The following is a 20,374-nucleotide window of genomic DNA, read 5'->3' on the forward strand; positions in this document are numbered from 1 at the left end:
AAGATATCATCCAAATCATATAACAAGCTATTTAATTTAATTTCTTGTTTTCTTGTTAATGGTTGCCGGGTCGGGGCTAATGGAAGAGGAGAAGACTTTCTTCACTTGTATGCATAACATCACATTTGACGACTTTCTTCACTCCTATGCATAACATTCCTTACAAACTCTCATACATAGAAAATATAGAATAGAAGCCAACATAACATCTTCATATGATTAAGCTCAAGAACATATCAGATTTAATGAGTCTGCTTGCTACCACATCTAAAACATTCATTCATTTCATTTTCAGTGTTGTACGTAAACTGTCAGAGGCTCAAGAAGAACTATAAATTGTGATTGTAATTTCATTTTATTTTTACAGGTAGTGGAATAGCATGGATCACAGGGGGAACCAAAGCTGGAACCTGTACAGGAATTTTCCTCTTCAGGTCATGTAAAGTCAGTGATATATAAGAAGAACTTCTGCCGGCAACCCAAACAGTTTCTCAAATGTTGGATGAATCCCTATGAGGTAACCATTGATTCAATTGAAGTTTTTAAACATTCAGTAGGCACCACTAAGGCAGTACGACTAAATGGCATCGTAGTTTTAAAATTCAAGCAAATAAAAGAAAGAAGAGATTGTGATACAGTTTCCTCACCTTGTTTCCATCATCATCAACTAGCCCATGATTGTTTCAACTCCTTTGTTTTTGTCAAAAGAAAAATTCTCGACTGCAACTTTGGCCGACAAGGAAGGAACAAGCTTGCTCTCTCAGGGGACACCCGCCTCTTGGAGTTCAGAAAATTGATCTCGGGTGGCGTAGTGGCATAGCTTGGTGAAAGGGGCCATCCAAATCAAAAAGTTCCACATCTAGCAATGGAGGTTCTTCCGTGGCATCAAACGCAGGTATCTCTGCCCCATTTTTACAAGGGCTGTAAGTGAAGTTATTGGTAAACAGAAACTGATAAAACAAGAAAAAGTCCTCTCCATTTCATTCAGGTTCACTAGTTTGAAGCTTGACAGAGTTTGTTGTTGTTTCAACATTGCTCGTGAATCCCACGTAGGGTTATTAGATGCAATAAAATTAGCAACCTAGGAAGTCAAGAAACTTAAAATATGACTTGGTTATTAGATGACATCACAAGTATCTTGCATAACAAGCATTCAACATTGTTGTATTTCGGGAAAATGCATTACAACTGGTGGCAACATTTGATGCTTCAAATTTAATGAATTTGCTCACTACAGAAAGTTCAACTAAAACTACATAATTATAAAGGACACAAGCTTTTCTACATATTACCATAAAGCAAACCTTAAATCTCACAACTATTGGACTGAAAGAACAAAACTTTATAAGGCTTCCACCTCTTCCAAGCTTGAATGGATACAGGAAATAGAAGTAAAAAGAAAGTGAACAAAAGAAACAGAAAGGAATAGCAAGACAAATTTTTTGCAGCAAATTGCACGAAATCATAGCTGCTGGTCAAGAATAGGGTCTCTAGCAGTTCTTGGAGATCCAATATATTCAGACACACCAGAAACATAATCCTTCAACCAGGAAGTGCTGCGTGTCAACCATCCTGTTTCTTCTCGTTCTTGTACTTGAAGCATGCTCTTCCTTTCTTCTTCCACCAGTATCTCTAACCATCTCTTGGCCATGAAAACCTTGACAGCTTCCACACCTTGTTGAACTACGTCCGGGGGTGGAAGCACAAGAGGGTTCCCATCCACATTAAGTTTGGTCAAATTGTCCAGGCGGCCAAAAGTATCTGGAAGAGCATGAATCTGATTGTTGCTGAGGTCAAGTTCCTTGAGGTTGGTTAAATCACCGAAAGTGTCGGGCAGCTCTGTGAGATCGGTAAAATTACTGCAGAGATTGAGGATTTGAAGATTGGTCAACCGGCCAAAGGCTAGAGGAAGGCCGCGGAGCTCATTGAAGTGAGCATCCAAGTAGCGCAAGGACCTCAACTCACAGACAGAGGTGGGAAGGGAACGTATTTTGTTTAATTGGATAGAAAGCTTCTGTAGATTGACCAACTCAAAACCAATGTTGGTTGGCAAGTATGTGAGGCCGTTGAAGCTCACATCCAACTCCACCAATGACCTAACCACATTTCGCAAAACCAAACTACTAATCATTCCATTTCTCACTCACTCATACACACACACAACTCAGTCTTACTTATTGTTATATTGTAATAATTAAAGAAAAACAAGATACAAGCTTTACAATTTTTTAGAATTTACCTGCATTGACAGATAGAGTCAGGAAGGGCACTTAGCTTGTTCCCATAGGCACTCAGGACCTTCAAATTCTGCAACATCCCGATTGAGTCTGGCAGTGCCTCCAGAAGATTCGAAGACAAATTTAGCTCTTCAAGCTTCTCTAATCCAGCTATTGAATCAGGAATTACCTGTTCAAAATTGATTTTTTTTTCCTTAATTCAATATTAACAAGTTAATTAAATCAAATCAAACCAAATGAAATGAAATCTAACCTGGAGTTCATTATTGGAAAGATCGAGCATAAGCAAACCGCGAATCCGGCCAAAGGCCTCGGGCAAGAACCGCAACCGCCGACCGGAGAGGTTGACCCTGTCCAGCTCGGTTCCGGAGGCCTCCTGTAGAATCCCAACCACCTCCTCATGGACTTGGTCGCTGGTGAAACCCTCCTCCTCCACCTTGTCATCTTCGACGATGACGCCGGCCTCGGCCGACTCGTAAATCTTGACGAGCCTCTGCTCGGCGTCCTTGAGAAGCTTCTCGTAGGCGGAGTGCAACTCATCCAGCTGCACAATCGCCTTGTAACCTTGTTTCTCCTTCTCCGCCGACTCGCGGCACTCCTGCTCTCTCTCCGCAAGGTGGGCCCGCCACTGGAGTCGGTCGACGTCAGCAGGGCGGGGCGAGAGAACGAGCTCCTCTAGCTTCTTTGCCAAATCGGAATCGACGGCGGCGAGCCTGGCCTTGGAAACGTCGACGGCCTCGTGGTCGGGGCGGTCGCCGAGGGTTTTGAGAACGGAGCGGGTCTGGGAGACGTCGGAGATGGCCCGGGTCATGGAGGCGAGGACCTTGGGGTCGGACAAGTGAGGCATGTGGTCAACGATCGTGGTTTGAGAGGAGGAGGAGGATGGATCGGTGGAGGATTTGGATGGTGGTTGTGGGTGGGCGTCGATGTGGATGGAATGGAGGTCAGAGGCGATGGGGGTGGTGGGTGCGGTGTGCTTGGTCCCCAAGGAGGGGAGGCGGTTCATGACGTAGGAGAGGATGGGGAAGTTGGACGGGTTGGGATCCATTTGGGTCGTGTCGGAGGAGGAGAAAGTTGAGTGGATTGATTGATTGAGTTTGAGAAACACAGAGAGAGAGAGAGATAGAGTGGTGAGGAGAGGAGAGTTGAGAGTTGTGAAGAATGAAAATGGGATGAGTAATTAACGTCGTTTCGTTTGTGAAGAAGGTATGCCCGATTTTGGATATGGGTTTTTGAGGGCGTAGATAACGGAATTAATGACGGACTTGACGAGGTCAGGTTTGAATTTGAGAAGCTCATCGTGGGGTGGGGAGGAGAGAGAGACTGTACTGGAGTATGAATATAAAATTAGATTACAAGTGTCCAAAATGAAAATCTCATCGTGGCTTTTGCTCATACAGACTCATGTCCAAGGGCTGATCCACGTTAAGGCTACACTGGACTCCAGCCCAGTGATGAGTATTGTGAAAATGAAATTAGGCTTAATTGTATAACTCAATCCAGGCAAATCAAAATAGTAGCCCACCCCAATGTAAAGAAATCACCACAGACAGATACCATCTAGACAGCCCAACGTGAGCATCCTTATTAAAAATTCATACAGCCTCAACCACTACTTTAGACCTGTTTATGCCCGAAACAACCATCAATGAGAGCCTGACACATGGACAGATTGGGCATCGGTAGGGAAGCCCTCGGCACCCACACTTGCCGATCTCACGGTCAAAACCCCAATCACCCACCGGACACGTGGCGCACTCAAAGTAAATATCTACAGTCCCACATCGAAATTCTACACAACTTGCACACCTTCCAAGGTCTATAAAAGGAGCACAATTCCCCAAAATGGAGGTAATCTGAACTCTTGGCATACTGCCTATAGGCCTGTTCAGTTCGCTTACTAAATCCGTACTTACTTAAGCATCGAAGAGCTTTCGGTCAGTACCACACTAGTGCCCTAGGTCTTACCGAGTGAATACTCTTCTGGCAGGATTCACCTCTGCGAGGTCCAGCAAAATCAGAAGGCCTAGACATCACTAAGTTGAGCCCAAAAGTGCTCAAGATAGACCTATTCCAATGAATTCTTCGTCTAGATAGACCTATCCCCTTCAGATCATTAAAAAAAATAGACCAATCCCGACGAATTTTTCTTACATGATTTGACATTCTTATTATTTTATTTTGAGGAGGATAATGCTTCCCTCCTTGCCTATAAGAAGGAATTTCTCCTTACCTATTAACGAGGCTCAACCACAATCTGACACGTGTCTCTCTTTCTATAATTAATTAAAATGAAAAATAAATACACCTTTAAAAATAATAATAATAAAAAAGAACTGTGAGTTTGTGATTGAGTCACATTATTAGTAGGTAAGGAGGAGTCCCTCTTATTAACAAATGAGGGAAGCATTATCATTTTGAAGCTATCTGAAGCTTGGCACAGTAAAAGGCATAGAGAAAAAAGATAATCTGACATGTATGTAAAAATGATTCATCAAAAACATAAAAAAGAGAATCCCATGCGTTGTAGTCTTCAAATTTTGAAGCCAAGCATGGCCATGAGACTGAGAACCGTTGCACAAGCAACGGCAAGGAGGCCTCTCTCTTTCATGATCACCTGGAACAAGTAGATTGCGACATCAGCGGTGATGAGCTTCCCGCGTCGAACCAAAACCCGACGACGATTCCCGGCAAATGTTAGCAGCACAAGCACTGTGATCCACGCCATCATGGTCGTCCGTGCCGCGATCACAACCAATGCTAGTACCATCAACGCTCCCAGAACTGGGAGTAAGAGGACTGTGATGTGGTCGTTGTAGAACAGGAGGACCCACAGAGATGCCAAGAAAGACAGCAAGAACGTCGTGGTTGCAGCTGCTTGTGTTCTGGACAAAATCATGGCTGAGGCTGAGGCTGAGGCTGGGGGATGGGTGAAAACGAAGGAAGGATCGATCACCAGGATGGCTGAGGCTGCTTGTGTTGGGGTTGGTTTTTAGTTGTGTTGATTATTTTAGTTGAATTGGAAATAATGAAGGATGTGCGCGCACATGGGTGGGTTGGCAATGGGCCAATGGCATGGCAGATGAACCTACCAACCAAACCAACCAAGCTCAATCACATTATAGCGTCCGTTGAGCCAACTTAATGATGGTGGACCTTAATTTGCCAGCGGCCCCTGTATATGTATATATATACACAATTCATTCATTGCCTTGCTTCAGTCAGAGCTGGAGATAGACGCATACAGAAGAAATGGACCAAAACCAAAAGCAGCTAGCCTCCCCACATCTTTCATGGAGCCTCCGCCTCTTCATGTCCTCCTTTTCCTTCGCCGTAGACGCCTCTCGCCGCTCAAACGGCACTCTCAACCGTTGTTTCATCAACCTCCTGGACTTCAAATCCCCTCCTCTAACGAAACCTCACAAAAACCTCAAAAGCTCTGACGTCATCGTCGACTCGTCCCGCAACCTCTGGTTCCGCCTCTACACTCCCACCGCCTCCCAATCCGCCACCACCCTTCCCGTCATCGTCTTCTTCCACGGCGGAGGGTTTGCGTTCATGGCCGCCAACTCAAAACCTTACGACGACTTCTGCCAGAAGCTCGCTCGCGAACTCCCAGCCGTCGTGGTCTCTGTCAACTACCGCCCCACTCCTGAGCATCGGTATCCGTGCCAATACGACGACGCACTCGACGTCTTGAAATTCATGGAGAACGACGGCCACTACTTTGAGGGCGCGAATCTCAAACAATGCTTCCTCGCGGGAGACAGCGCGGGTGGAAACATAGCGCACCACGTGGCGCTCAGATATAGCGGACACGTGTTCCAGAATCTGAAGGTTGTTGGGATCTTGTCGATCCAGCCGTTTTTCGGAGGAGAGGAACGGACGGAACCCGAAAGGAGGCTGGTGGGAGTGCCGATAGTGAATTTGGAGCGGACGGACTGGATGTGGAGGGCGTTTTTGCCGGAAGGGTCGGATCGGGATCACCCGGCGGCGAACGTGTTCGGACCCAAATCGGAGGATATATCGGGGTCGGATTATCCGGCGACGATTGTGTTCGTGGGAGGATTTGATCCGCTGCAAGAGTGGCAGAAGAGATACTACGAGGGGTTGAAGAAAAGCGGGAAAGAAGCTGAGCTGGTGTATTATCCGAACGCCATTCATACTTTCTATGGTCATCCGGAGTTAGAAGAGCGTGCTGCTTTTTTTAACAAAGTCAAAGATTTCGTGCAATTGCAAATTGTAAGCAGACAGAACATAAAATAGGATATCATTCAGGAGGATGATATCATATATGAATGGTAGGGGCCATCCATAGTGGTTTTGTTTAAGTGGCTAGTTAATGATTTTCTTGCAATTTTAGTCAAAATTAATTTAAGGAAAGGATTCCGATTACCATTCCAGTTCCAGGTAGCTCTCTCATAGAAAACCTTTCATCTCATTGGCGGTCTGTAAAAGCCTTTCACTCATTCACGTCACGTAATAAAAAAGATAGACACATAACTACAGTTAAGGAAAGTCTCACAGACGAAGTTTTTCTCCACAAGTAATGGCACAACACCTGACACGCATGCTCGATGTCCACACACAAGAGATATATGAGATTAGCAAATATTATAGCTTTCTTAGGCCAAGTTTGGGATTGCTGTCGCTTTTAAAAAAAGTTGCTTCTACTGTGCTTTGAAAATAATTAACTGTAAAATAAAGCAGCTCCACATTTGGTAAACAATATTTTTAAAGTGCTGTTAGTACAAAAAACAGTGTCAAAACCGTTTGGTAAATTTTAATATAAAATTATTGTAACTGTGAATAATGACTAAAATAGATATGATGTTAAAAGTATTATGTACTAATCATGTGGTGGTAGTGGTAGTGATGGAGTGGAGGTAGTGGTTGTGATGAAGGTGGAGTTGGTGGTTGTGGTAGTGGTGGTGGTGGTGGTGGTGGTGGTAGTGGCAACATGGTGGTGGTTGTGGTGTTGGTTGTGGAGGTGGTAGTGGATGTGGAGGTTTTGGAGGAGGTGGTTGTGGTGGTTGTGGAGGTTGTAGTGGATGGGGAGGTTTAGGAGGAGGAGGAGGTAGTGGTGGTGGTGGTGGTGAAGATGGTGGTTGTGGTGGTGGTGATGGTGGCGACGGAAGATGAGGAGGAGAAGGATGTGGTGGTGGTGGTGGAGGAAGTGAATGTGATGGTGCAAGTGGTGGAGTTGGATGTGAAAGTGGAGATGGTGTCATTTTTTCAAATGAATTATGATATTTTGGGAATTAAAAAAATTCATTAAAAATTCATCTCTGCTTCTTTTGAAAACAACTTTGAAAAACAACCCAGACCTGCTTTTAAAAGCTTCTGTCAAAAGGCTATTGCTTTTAAAATAATCGTGATATTTTATTTTTACCGAACACCCTAAATTGCTTAACTTTAAAGTGAATCAGATTTTTAGCCAAAAGAAAAAAAAAACAATCCCAAACGGGACCTTAGTAGAACATTATATACAACTACATAGGTCTGTTGAAACGCTATAATTATTAAGCTAAAAATACAAATATTGCATAATTTCCCCCAAAAGAAAAAAAAAACTCAGATATTGCATTGAAAATTCAGCTCCGTACTCTCCAAATCCAAGTTCAATAAATAAAGCCCTCTGGTTCTCATCTATGGGTTCGTTGTATCAAGCACTACTATTGTGCACTTCGCTTCCACCACAACAATCAACAACGCCATCACTTCCAATCTGAAATCACCTCCTTTTCACAATATGACCTGTCAGAAAACTGTAATATTTCACATCCAACAATACTCGAGTACATGTATCTTTACGATTCTTGGGTTCTTTTCAGGGGGGGAAAAACTACAATTTTCATAAAGGAATTAACTATTTACAAATCAATGAAAATTGGATAATAAATCACATCCATAAATCACAAAAATGCAGTGGCCGGCCGGTCAACTGTATTATTTGTTGGAAGTTAAATATCAACTGTAACGGGATCTATCAATAGACATATCGACAAAATATCAATCTCAAGAAAACCTTAGACGGAAATTTTGAATCAAATGTATTAACACTGCTGGAAAAAAAGCATCGAGGATATTATAGGTCTTTAATACTGTTCGGACACAAGTCATTACATGATTGTTGATATAAATGCTGAAACACAAGTCATTACATGATTTCCCTTTTATGTCAATCTAACAACAGGACTAATATTGTTCATCATGAACGTAGTAGTGCTGGGAAGTTTTTTTTTTCCCACCTAAAGTAATAGTAGTTATCTCTGTATTAGCTATTCCTAAAAGAAAGTTACCGTAAGAATAATATAAATGAGAGACAAGGCACCTATCAGTTTATTGAAAAACTAAAATAATAGATAGCTGGCCAACACCAATATGTCTGTCATAAGACAGTATGATATGGCTACTTGTCCTAGTCAAATTAATAAGAATAATTTACCCTATGCTGCTCCTACTACCATCAAGAAGAATCAAGTATACCAACCTTTCTCAACCACTCATCTCCTGGTTTTATCAAGAACCTCAATGAATCTCTTTGGGATCCCATATTGTTCAATCATATGCTTTGCCAGATCATCAATCACACCACCTTGAACCACAACCTCATGCCCTTTCTTACCTGAAAAGAGAAATATAAATGTATGTTCATAAGAAAACCTAGGAAGGGATCCTCAAGAAGCCACAATAAGTACTATTCCCAGACAACCAAACTTGCAAGATGCATTTCGTACTATCGGAGAAATTGTATCATCATACAATAAACAAGAAGAAACAACATTTACATGACTAATAGGAGCACTAATATTCGAACCCCCCACCACCCAAAAAAAAAAAAAGAGAACCACACACTCTTACTTGGTATGGGGAACACAGGACCATCATGTTTTCAAATATAGAAAAACAAAAAATAATCACCTCTGCTTATCATCAACAAAAGACAAATAGAAAGGCAGAAATGTAATATTACCTACTGAAAACTTTCCACAGAGACATTAATTTTTCTAATAAATGGCTACATAAACATTCCAAGTCATGAAGAGAAAAAGTTACGACCCAACAGACATTCATTCAGGGACAATGGAGCACTGCACCTGGTAGTTCAACCACTGTTGTGCTGCAAGCAAACTTCTTCTGTAGCTCTGATGCCAAAGCTTCAGGGTCCACCAAAAAAGTTTCCAGTCCTGACAATTTGGTTACTTTCTTATTACCTTGCCGCCTTTCTGTCATTATTTGTATTGTTTTCAAACCACCTTTACGAACAACCGACTCACTTCCCCTCGTCACAACATGATGGGCTTGCATCCGGTTTACAAATGCTGCTCCTAAATCCCTCTTATGAATTTCCGTTGGGTACATTGTACCTTTTTTTATGGCTCCTTTGAACAGTGCATCACATAATATTGGATCCAAAACCACAATGGATTTATCTGTCTGCTTAACCAAGTTTTCTTTTTCAACATATGTAAAGACAATATCAGTGGCCTCTGAAGCACTGTAAAGTTTTCCTGTGTCAGCCCCTACAGAAGCTAATATGGGATTTACGTGTACACTTGGTTTATAGACCTCGACCACTTCAAGCATTTTGAGTGACCGACTTTCACTGACGGTAGGAACACCAGTTTGAACAGTTTTCTCCACTTGCCGTTTCTCTGGCTTGAAAGATGAGTAATCTGGATGCTTGCGGTTAACGGATAATAATATGGACTCCTTTTTATATTTATCTTCTTTCACCGTAATCTGCGCATGTTTTGAAGCCAACATAGCATGAGCAACGAGAATAAAGATTCATCTAAAAAACTTAACTGTAAAAAGGCATAACAGTTACAAGAACATCAAAATTCAATCACCTGTCTCTGTTAAACTTCTCTACTTAATCAAGGTTATCACCCCCTTTCAGAACATACCAGAGATTTATTAACAAGCTAAGCATAAATATCAACAAGACTCAAAAGTCACAACTCAGTACTGCTTCCAAAATACAACTTGCCATCTACGCATAAATTCACAGAAAAGGTGCCCATGAACCACTATTCTCCAGTTATAGATAGCTAAACTAAAATGAAGAAAATCATGCCTTCTTTTTTTATCAGCAGAATGGAAAACTAAAGACAACAAAATTGAAAGACAAGTCATCAAACGAAGAAATGCACTGCTGAAACCAATAAAGGAAGACCATATGACTGATCTTGGAATTAAAGTTTTTTTTTTTTTTTGCTCACTGTATACTTCTTTTTCATAATGCTCGTAGAAACTTAGGATAAAATCTTTTTAGTCTCTCTTCCAAGTTCCAAAGCAATCCTATTAACATAGCTGAGACCAATAATGCCACTCATAACTCTCAAAAATCAATTTAACTTGACACATAAGAATACCTCTGAAAACATTTAAACTTAATTCTTCATGTATGCCTGACTATAATAAAGCACAACCTTAAATTTACTAGAATACAGATTTATAACTATAAATAAGTACTGTTACAACTTTGTCCGTGCTTGCTAAAGAGTAAGACTCACAACTTAATTCAGCATCCTATTCATTACTATCACTTGGTGCTCTTACTACAAGACCACTTAGAAGTTTAGAACTCATTGGCTTGCAAAATCAAGAAAACTAGAGGATATCCAATAAGATACGAGCTCCCAAAATGACAAGGTTAAAGCACTAAAAGGGTTCTCTTTCAAGGAGAAGAAAATGAAAAGCTGTACGCACCAATCCCGTAGAAGATTTAGCTTGTAACCACTTCGATAATTTTTTGTATGATGATTTCTTGATGTCTAGTGTGATCCCGGAAGGCCTACAAGGCAAAACATGGTTTGACCTGTAGAAAACAAAAAACAAAAAACAAGTGAAGGAAATTTTATAAATCAAATGTTTACACCAGAGAGAGAGAGAGAGAGAGAGAGAGAGAGAGAGAGAGAGAGAGATCATGTGGAACAAATATAATATATTTATCATACCAAAGTGTGCTTCCAGGCATGGGAAGGTCTTTATCCTTAACAGTTGTATGCAATGCTTGCAAAAGGCATTTTTCTAAAAGCGTGTCTACATCCTCAGTGGAAAGAGGATGTTGATCCTCCCCAATTGACTGATCAGCAGAGCCATCATCTGTTACCTTCAGATCGTCTACATGTGCAGCTATTTCTTCAGCAATCTCATTCCCAGAATTGGTCTGTGCCACCGAAGCAGAACTAGGTTCAGAGAGCACATCAGCAACATCAACAGATTTCCCATTTTCCTTATCACTGATGCCATTCTGTTGATCATTTGAACTATAATTTGCACCAGAGTATGAATCAGAAACTTGCAATGATGACAAGGTAGGATCCTCAAACACAACATCTTCAAAAAACCCGGCATTTGGCACATAAGGACACTCTACTGATTCCCTGGAAAAAGATCCCACAAAAAATGTTATTATACAAAATGTCCAATTATTGATCAATCTCTATGTCCGTTTCTCCACAGATACCTACCAAAGTAAGTCATGGTAATAGTGCATAATCTTTAAGGCCTTTCCTCGTAAGCCAGCTTTTGCTGCTTCAGTACTGCTCATAGTGGTAGTCCCCACCTGTAGTGAAATTGACAAATAAGAAGAATATGCCCTAATTTTAATTTAAATAAATAAATGAACTGAAGGTTTGTCCTGGTAATCCTAAATGCATTAGCATATACTTATTAAAAAGAGCCTTACAGCAATTGGAGCTGGATTTCCTGGAACTTTTACTGCCCATGCTTCCCCTGCTATAAATGAAGGTAGACCTTCAGCAGGTATGCTGATACCAGGGAACATCAAATCCGCCCCTCCAATGATATATCGAGAAACCTCACCCCCTTTCAGGACGAAAGAAGGCAAGAGATCAGGGACCTTCCAGAGCGCATAAACTGAAATGGAAAACCATCAAGCAAACAAAAATTGTGATTATGTTGCACATATGCTCTGACTAGCATATTTTGCATGATTGACCACATTCGACCAGAGAGACTTCTTCAACTTTTTATTGACCCAAATTAGGAAGTAAACAACCAAGTCCTATGTTTCTTCAGCTTTGTACATTCTTTTATAGAAATTATTAATAATTTAAATTGCTTTACTTATAGTTTGGCGTCACTCTTATTCCAAACCAAATTAGGGGCCAAACTTCTCGGCAATTTTCATTTATTTCCTTTCTGAATTACCCGTAGTAGTGTGCATGTGCAGTGTGTTCTAAAGATTTTTAAGATACAAATCCACTTAACATTAATTTGGGATCATGCCTCAACACTATTGTGAGAAAAGATTGCACTATAGAAAGATTGTACACTCACATGGTAACCTTTCAAACATAACTTCTACAACTTATAACACAATGTAACCCAATCAAAAAAACACTTAAACAAGCCAAACCAGTTCCAAAGAGAAATAAATACAGTTATTTAAAAAATAAGAAGAATTAATTACACTTTGGAACTTCAATAGATTAGTTAATTTAACGTGTTCAGTTCGTAACTAAATCTTTCACTAACAGGAAACAGGAACTCAAGTAGTCATGTGACAGCATGAAAAGTAGTTCACATTATAATTTGTTTCAAAAAAGTTTCTCCATATAACAACCAAATTGCGCATCATGAAATGCAGGAAATTTAGATTTATATATATATATATATATACAGAGAGCTTCCATTGAGGGACGCCCTTGTAGGGCTCACTTCGCATTGTATTTCGCTAATCCAAACCGTCTATTTTTTAGATAATCATTCAAAGATCATCTCTACAAAAAATCACTTGAATTTGATATCATTTGAACATTCAATTGAGTTATTGAAATTTTAGTACTTTCTTGAAGCACCGTGTTCATTGATTTTGTAGGACACGATTGGATGTCGAAACGGTTTCCAATTTGTCTAATTTTTTGCAAGAATGATCTATGAATGTAGACTTAAAAAATAGATGGTTTGGATCTTTGAAAAAAATTTCGTAGGGGACCCTAAAGGGTGTCCCTCAATAGAAGGGGGCTGTGTGTATGTATATGTATATATATTAGTAGACATTATTTGTTTGATTAGGCTCTCTTTCGAGAATTATCATAGCAATCAAAGTAGTGTCTTTGATACACATACTCAAACAGAAAGTTAAAATTATCGTCTTCATACTTCTTGGTGTCATGCTAGCATCAACCTCATTCAAAAGAACTACCTAGTCAAGTGTCGCACATACTAGAAAAATATAGTAAGGCTAAAAACCAAACTAAACATTAAGGAAAGAATATTTGAAAAAGATGGTGTGATACCTGTGGGAAAAATGTCTGTGCCACGCCCATCAATATCAAAGAAGATAGGAAAGCCTCCCTCTACACCATATACATGGACTCGATTTTGAAATTTTGCAACTGCTATCTCCACCTAGAAGATTACTTTCATAAAAAGGTGCAGTTGTCAGTAATGAAGCTATTTTATCCAAAATAAATCTAATATCAAAACTTCCCCACACTTATTTCTTTTGTAATTCGTACTGGATGTTTCATTATCAACTCACTAACTTAAGAATAATTGCATTCTGGTTATTAGTACAATCACTCACTGCAATTGGCAAAAACTAGGTGCAAAATTTTAGTCAGAATGCAGTAATTTGAACTCAGGGCACCAGTACAAATGACAACCAAAACAATGGAAAAAGAAGTCTACTAAACCCTCAACTAGAATAGGATTAGGCTAATTTTGAAAATCGAAATGCATACCAAAGTGCATTTCGTGAAAATTTTAAAATTCAAAACTAGAATAGGATTAGGCCAATACTAACATTCTGGTAAACAAGGGAAATGGCTCCTATCTAAAATGCTACACTACTACATGGGATAAATAAATAAATCCTACTAATCCGAACAGGAATAATAGATTATCCAAACTCATCATAAGTGTTTAAGATTAAACAAAAACCTTAACCCCGCTTTCAACTACGCTTAAAAAACAAACCCAGAATTCATTTACCAATCATTGGAAGTATTCAAATTTTTCGAAAGTAACAAGATATATACATCAAGGCAGCACTAAAACTCGAGGAAGCAGAAAAACCCAGAAACCTACTGAACCCATTTCGAAATGAGAAATGCCAAGCAATCCCATTACCCAATTAATGGAGAAACAACATACAAAATCTTGAATTGAAAGACGACCTTGGGAGGGAGTAAAGAATCGATATCGGACTCAGAAGCTCCGGGAAATTTGTTTTTGAGGCTTCTCTTAAGCTTCTTCCTATCAGCCCCTGACAGTCTCTGGTGCGACCTTGCTTCCACTGCCTTCTTGAACATCTTTGTTTCTCAGTTCTTCTTTCTTTTCTGAGAGTGAGTTTTCACATTTCAGGCATGTGCTTGTGTTTGCGCTGTTTAGACAGAGTAGAAGGTTCTGGGCAAAAACTGCTAGGGCGGTGCTGTTAGCCCTTGGGCTTAAAAACATATAGTAAGGGGCTGTTAAATGCACCCAATAATTCGATCACTGCACCGGCCCGAAAATATACCCGAACTCTATTTGGGCAAACACCTAATACGAGTTAAACCCAAAACCAAATGTGGGTTTGTGTATAAAACGTGGACATGCCTTATCTAATAAGTACGAGTCATTTTATTACGAGGACTTTATCTAAGGTCATTAGATGGGGTCATATCTTTTTTATTTGATTAAACTAACTAATTTAATTCAATGGCTAACTAATTTGATTTAATAATTAAGAGATAAGATCTCATCTGAGGTTGTGCTAGCCGCACAATTGTGGTTGGGCTAACTCAGTGTCAAACTTGCTTATCAAAATTTGTGTCATTTGCGCAAGCAGTCTAATGTGATACTGTGATTCTTGGGTTTGTGATTTTATTTGAAACTAATCCCTAAAATTGTTTATTTCGTTAGGTAGGTTGAGAGGAAATGCAAACCTTGAGCTTTCTTAACCTAATCCCTAAATTAGCATTTCTTTTTAAGCCAAAAACAAAACCAACCTTTGTAAAGGGCAATGGGGGAATTAAATTATTGTTGTAAATGTGAGATAAATAGACTTGTATGATCACAAACAATCTCACTTTCATCCAATTATTGTATTATGTCCTCTCTTGTCTTTTTGTTGGTCATAGTTGTATCTTCTCGGTTTTCTTAATGTAACTCCTACCATCACAACTCTTTTTTTTTTAATGTAAGCGATAGTCTACACCGAGATGAGAGTTTGTCACACATACTACCAAAAATGTCATGATTGTTCAAACTTGAGATCACTGTTGTGTAAGTCAATGCATTTTTCCACTAGACTAGACCCCATTGCCCACAACTTTTCTTTTAAGTCAAACTCCTCCCATCACATTATACAATTGAGAATTGGGTTAAGCTTTGACCAAAAAAGAAAAGAATTGAATGAGCTTTGACCAAAAAAGAAAACAGATGGGTAAGCATGAGTTAGAATGAACATGATGGTGTGTGTTTACTGTTGCATAATTACATTACTACAAGTCAAGATCAGGTGAGGGCAAGTGCAACAAAGAAGATAAAGAATCCAAGATTCCTCGACAACACAATCTAAAGATATAGAGATTGGCCAAATCATATTGGTTGAATAGTATTGGTTTCAATGTGAGGTAAAAAACAAACCGGACCGAATCACACCCACCCTTATTAGCAATCATGGCTGACAGGAAGTGTTGGTGCTAAAACTAAACAGATATAGATAAGAGTAACTTACAGGTGATGTGGACGATTGGAGAGGGGGGTGGCGATTGTGCCTTCAGTCAGCACGTTTTTCCTTGGTTGGCGATGCTTGATCTAGGCCAATAAGAGAACAACAAATGAGGACTAAAGCATCGGTGTGGTACCGGCCGAAGACCCTTCGATGTTAAAATTAGTTTAAAGAGCAAGCTATTGACAATGCAAGAGCATATGAGTAAAGTCGAAAGTCTTACCCTATATCTAGGGCAAGAGGCCATATTTATAGAGAGTGTTGGGCATTCCCTTAGTACTTAGTTTCAACGTGGAACCCATGTGAGTGTCTTTTAAGGTTGACACGAGTCCCAGCAAATATCCCAGCAGGGGATTCGAGAACGTCTCACAAGATGTCTTTTAGGGCATAGAATCGGCAAGGCGTGCCGGACGCATAGTTGATGAATAATCAGAGGATAGGGCCGGAAGCGCTTGCCATTTGTAGGACTGGGCTCGCCAACATGGGTTACAAGGCTACGTTGGGTGTGGAATCTGTCGTAGGCACTCAAGGTACCTATCGATCCATACTACTTGGTTTGTCAGTGTGGTCCATAAGGTATTCCGTAGCATCGTACTCTTTCCACTGGTCATGACGTGAGTGGCATGTCAAATATGGTACAAACATGAAGGGTGCTTGTCGGGAAAGGAGATAGGGAGTGTGTGTATGTGCGTGCTAGGTTTATTTTTTATTTTTGAGATTTGATTATGTTATATTTTATTTTATTGTTTTTACTAAAACCAAATTGGGGTGGACATTAGAACCGAAAAATGAGAAAACCAAGTCGAACCAAGTCTGAAAAAAAATTATATATATACTAAAGCTCAATCCAACTAAACACTATTCTTAAGCACAGTGCACTGACGAAAATGCCCATCTAGCATAGTGAATTGCCGAAAATGCCCTTCACTAAACCTTTTCTGCTCTTCCCTTTTTGCCCCTTTTCCTTCAGTCTTTCTTCCCCTACGAACGTTTTGTTTGCTCAGACAATGAGTTCATCTCCAGTTGATTTCGAACTAGCTGGTTGGCCTGGTTGGGGGGCAGCGACGGAAGATTTCTGTTCACTGTTGGAGATGCTTTTGCGGCCGTCAATTTTTGTTTGGGGAGGCGTGATGCGAATCCAACCACCTTTTTGGTCTTCATTTCATGGATTTGTCTGTTCGTTGAGATATTTTTCATCGTTTCTTCAGCCTTCGTCTCAGACATCTTCTGCCTTTCTTGGCTGCGAGTTCTTGCATCCTTTGTTTTTGGGTATGCATCCCCTCACCATTTTAGCGCATTTTTTAGTCTTTATTTCATCAATAGGTAACTTTTGATTGTTTAGAGCATCTTTTGGGTATGAATTCATTGAATTTTAGCTAGAATCCGCTTTGGTTTCTTTTATAGGTTTTAGGTTTTGTAATGCCCCATTTTTTGCATTTGAATGTCTTCGATTTAATTGTTAGTGTGTTATAAACTTATATGTTAGCAACTAAGGCACAATTTTCTAGGATTCTCAGTTTTCACCTGTATACTTTGATCAGCTAACCAAAAAAATTGTGTTATTGTCAAGAGCTTTTGTTAAACACCCTTATCCCTTCCAAAAACTTAAATTATTTTTAATTTTCTTCCATTCCAAATTGGTTGTCATAGTTTAATTCTATGTTTGCTGTTTGTTCTCATGGTTTTCATATAATGAATGCTTCACATCCTTATCTTATGCTCTGTTGCTCTATGTTACTGAAAATAACAACATATGATTTACTTGTAATTATGCAAATAGTTATATATGTTTCCTTCTTTTTTTTGTTGGGTAGGGATTTTGGCATCGCTGGTTAACTAGAAGTAATATTTAGTGCCCCAAAGAATAGAAGTAGAATATGCTTTGATGATGAGTTTTTTTTTCCCTTTTGAATGTTTATCCCCTGAGGTTCTCAGTAAACATTTCACTTGATTTCTAGACTTGGTGGGCTTGATTGATTATGAGTTTTGAGTCGAATGTGCTAACTGTGCTTATCGGTTTAACTAGGCTTGACATTAGTATATGCATATTATTTGATTGTTATGGAATCAAGTTAATTCCTTGACAGAATAATAGATATTTGTGATTGTGAAGTTGTTTACACAAAACTAAATTTATGTTGGTGTTAAAAATATGAGCAGCATTTCAGATAGTAATGAAGAGTTTGTTATCTCTTTAGTCTTCTCATCCTGTGATAACCTATCTGTTTAGTCATCTTGGTGCATGTATAAAAGCGTTATATTGAAATATTGAAGTCATGTGCATATAGACGATTATATGATTTATGCATATTAGTAGCGCTTTTTTTTTTTTCATTTCCTTTTGAAAATCATTATTTATCGTAAATCATGTGCTTATCACAAACAGAATATGTTGGAGGAATGTAGTTTGAGATTAAAAATTTTGGGGTCCAAACAAGGAATTGATTTTTCATGAGCAACAAGTAAATATTTTGGCCTTGAATGTTTTTGGATGGCTATACTTTAGGGGTTCACGGCTCTTTGGATTTGTTTTCCAGGATTTTTCTTTTGTGTTAGTAGTGGAGTAACAAAGTTCAAGCATCTCATATAAAAACACTGGACAGAAAAACATATTTGGACAGTTTTGGGACTAGAAAATGAGAAACTGCAATTTTTTTGATTTTTTTCTTGCTTTTCCTCCTCTTCTCTCTTAATCATATCTGCTTTTAATGTTTTGTAGGTGGTGTTTAGCTGCTTTAGATAGAGTTGTTTGGTGGTTATTTTTGGTTCTGTTAAGCAAGAAGTGTGTTTCTATGTTGAAATTCCAATTTATTGTTTCGGTTATGTGAATAGAGCATGGTAATTAGCTAATGTGAAATTAGAGATTTTGTTAAGAAGAATAATTCTCAGTTGTTATTGATAGAGCCAAAAGGCTAAGTATTTATAGAGATATTACAAGCTTAACTAGGAAAACTAGGTTACTTGGAGACTACTCCAAATCAATTACAATCAACTAATAAAAGGAAACTAAATAACAATTTAATAACATTCCTAATTTCCAACACTCCCCCTCAAGTTGGAGAGTGGATATCAAGAACGTCCAACTTGCACAAGAGATTGTGAAAGGTGTTACTCCCAAAGGTTGCTGATAAAGAGGCAGTGGTGTCACTGCTGTAGAGGGGGCAGCTGTGTCGCAGCTGTGTCACTGTTGTAATGAAGGCAAATTTGGAGGCAAATGGAGCAGCGGTGTGCTGCTGTAAAGGGGGTTGTTGCTCCTCTCAAATCCGACGATGTATGAGAGTCGTGAGTTGAAGGAAGCAGCACCCAAATAAAGTTGCATATATCTCCCCATCAAATTTGACACTGATAAATGGTCAAGATTTGAAAGAAGAGAAATTGAAATAATAGTAAAGAGATTCAAACATGCCAGTCTCATGGCAGAAACAAATGCAAGAGGGGAATGTGGTAGCATACGGCTGTCTCATGAAGAAAAAACTTCAAAAAAGGAGAATAGTAAGGGAGGAAACCCAGCAAATCATGAACAGAGACAAAGACAAAGATAAGGTGCTCAAACTGAGAAGCGAAAAGACAACTCAAGAGAGTAGCTGAAGAAGACAGAGACCGGCAGAACAGTCAAATGAAAGGCTCGACGAGCGTTGACGAGGCTCGTGGAGGAAAATAACCAGAGACCGGCAGAACAGTCAAATGAAAGGCTCGACGAGCGTTGACGAGGCTCGTAGAGGAAAATAACGGCTCGGTGAGCGGTGACAAGGCTCACGGAGGAAATAAACGGCTTAGTGAGCAGTGACGAGGCTCACGAAGGAATCGCAATGAAGACGGATAAGGTGCTTGCCGCAAGCGTAGACGACTTAAAAAAATGATGGGTAGGCTCGATGAAGGCCGAAGATGCCGTGGTTGTGGCAAGCGTAGTAGACATCAAAACATGGGCTCAATATCTGATTGCAACAGAGAGCATGACTAGAGATGGCTCAATATGATTTGTATAGAGAGCAATACTTGTATGAAAAACATAAGGAAATTGCAGCGCCAAAGAAGGGTGCGACTGTTGGTTTAGTTAGATGTAGGAACTGTGGGATGGTATGGCTTTGGTAGCGGGAATAAAATATTGATCATTGAGGAGAGGGTGAATAAGACGACTATACAAGATGAATACCCATCATGGGTGAGGGATGAAAAGCGCCAACGACTCTCAATTTGGCAAAAGATTTCAAAGATTAGCAACTAGGGTTGTGAAACATCGGATTGTGAAGAAAATAAGGTTTGTAAAAAAGTTTCAAGAGACGCCCTAGAATCAGTGCTCTGATACCATGTGAAATTAGAGATTTTGTTAAGAAGAATAATTCTCAGTTGTTATTGATAGAGCCAAAAGGCTAAGTATTTATAGAGATATTACAAGCTTAACTAGGAAAACTAGGTTACTTGGAGACTACTCCAAATCAAT

General features: G+C 39.6%; 3 protein-coding genes and 1 long non-coding RNA gene across 5 annotated transcripts; 2 read left to right on the forward strand and 2 right to left on the reverse strand.

The window, feature by feature from the left end:
- On the forward strand, positions 1-899 carry LOC109950675. The gene is made up of 3 exons (XR_002272958.1): positions 1-107; positions 368-517; positions 709-899. It is a non-coding gene; the product is annotated as an uncharacterized LOC109950675 (long non-coding RNA).
- On the reverse strand, positions 1,137-3,573 carry LOC18768140 (plant intracellular Ras-group-related LRR protein 1). Its single transcript, XM_007201100.2, has 3 exons — positions 2,491-3,573; positions 2,240-2,406; positions 1,137-2,096 (listed from the first exon to the last, which is right to left on the reverse strand). Exons 1-3 carry the CDS (start codon positions 3,283-3,285, stop codon positions 1,463-1,465), a joined length of 1,596 nt encoding a protein of 531 aa, XP_007201162.1. The 5' UTR covers positions 3,286-3,573; the 3' UTR covers positions 1,137-1,462.
- LOC18768203 (probable carboxylesterase 18) lies at positions 5,152-6,760 on the forward strand. Its single transcript, XM_007200703.2, has 2 exons — positions 5,152-6,477; positions 6,649-6,760. Exons 1-2 carry the CDS (start codon positions 5,490-5,492, stop codon positions 6,660-6,662), a joined length of 1,002 nt encoding a protein of 333 aa, XP_007200765.2. The 5' UTR covers positions 5,152-5,489; the 3' UTR covers positions 6,663-6,760.
- LOC18767889 (eukaryotic translation initiation factor 2D) lies at positions 7,682-14,645 on the reverse strand. 2 transcript variants are annotated; one of them, XM_020570529.1, is made up of 9 exons: positions 14,396-14,645; positions 13,514-13,625; positions 11,938-12,128; positions 11,720-11,814; positions 11,204-11,632; positions 10,956-11,064; positions 9,338-9,983; positions 8,731-8,865; positions 7,682-7,994 (listed from the first exon to the last, which is right to left on the reverse strand). In XM_020570529.1, exons 1-8 carry the CDS (start codon positions 14,528-14,530, stop codon positions 8,744-8,746), a joined length of 1,839 nt encoding a protein of 612 aa, XP_020426118.1. In that variant the 5' UTR covers positions 14,531-14,645; the 3' UTR covers positions 7,682-7,994; positions 8,731-8,743. The 2 variants fall into 2 exon arrangements, with proteins under 2 accessions (XP_020426118.1, XP_007200620.1); XM_007200558.2 differs by having other exon boundaries at positions 7,682-8,005; positions 14,396-14,626.

This window comes from Prunus persica, chromosome G8 (assembly GCF_000346465.2).
Source record: "Prunus persica cultivar Lovell chromosome G8, Prunus_persica_NCBIv2, whole genome shotgun sequence".
Lineage (NCBI taxonomy): Eukaryota > Viridiplantae > Streptophyta > Magnoliopsida > Rosales > Rosaceae > Prunus > Prunus persica.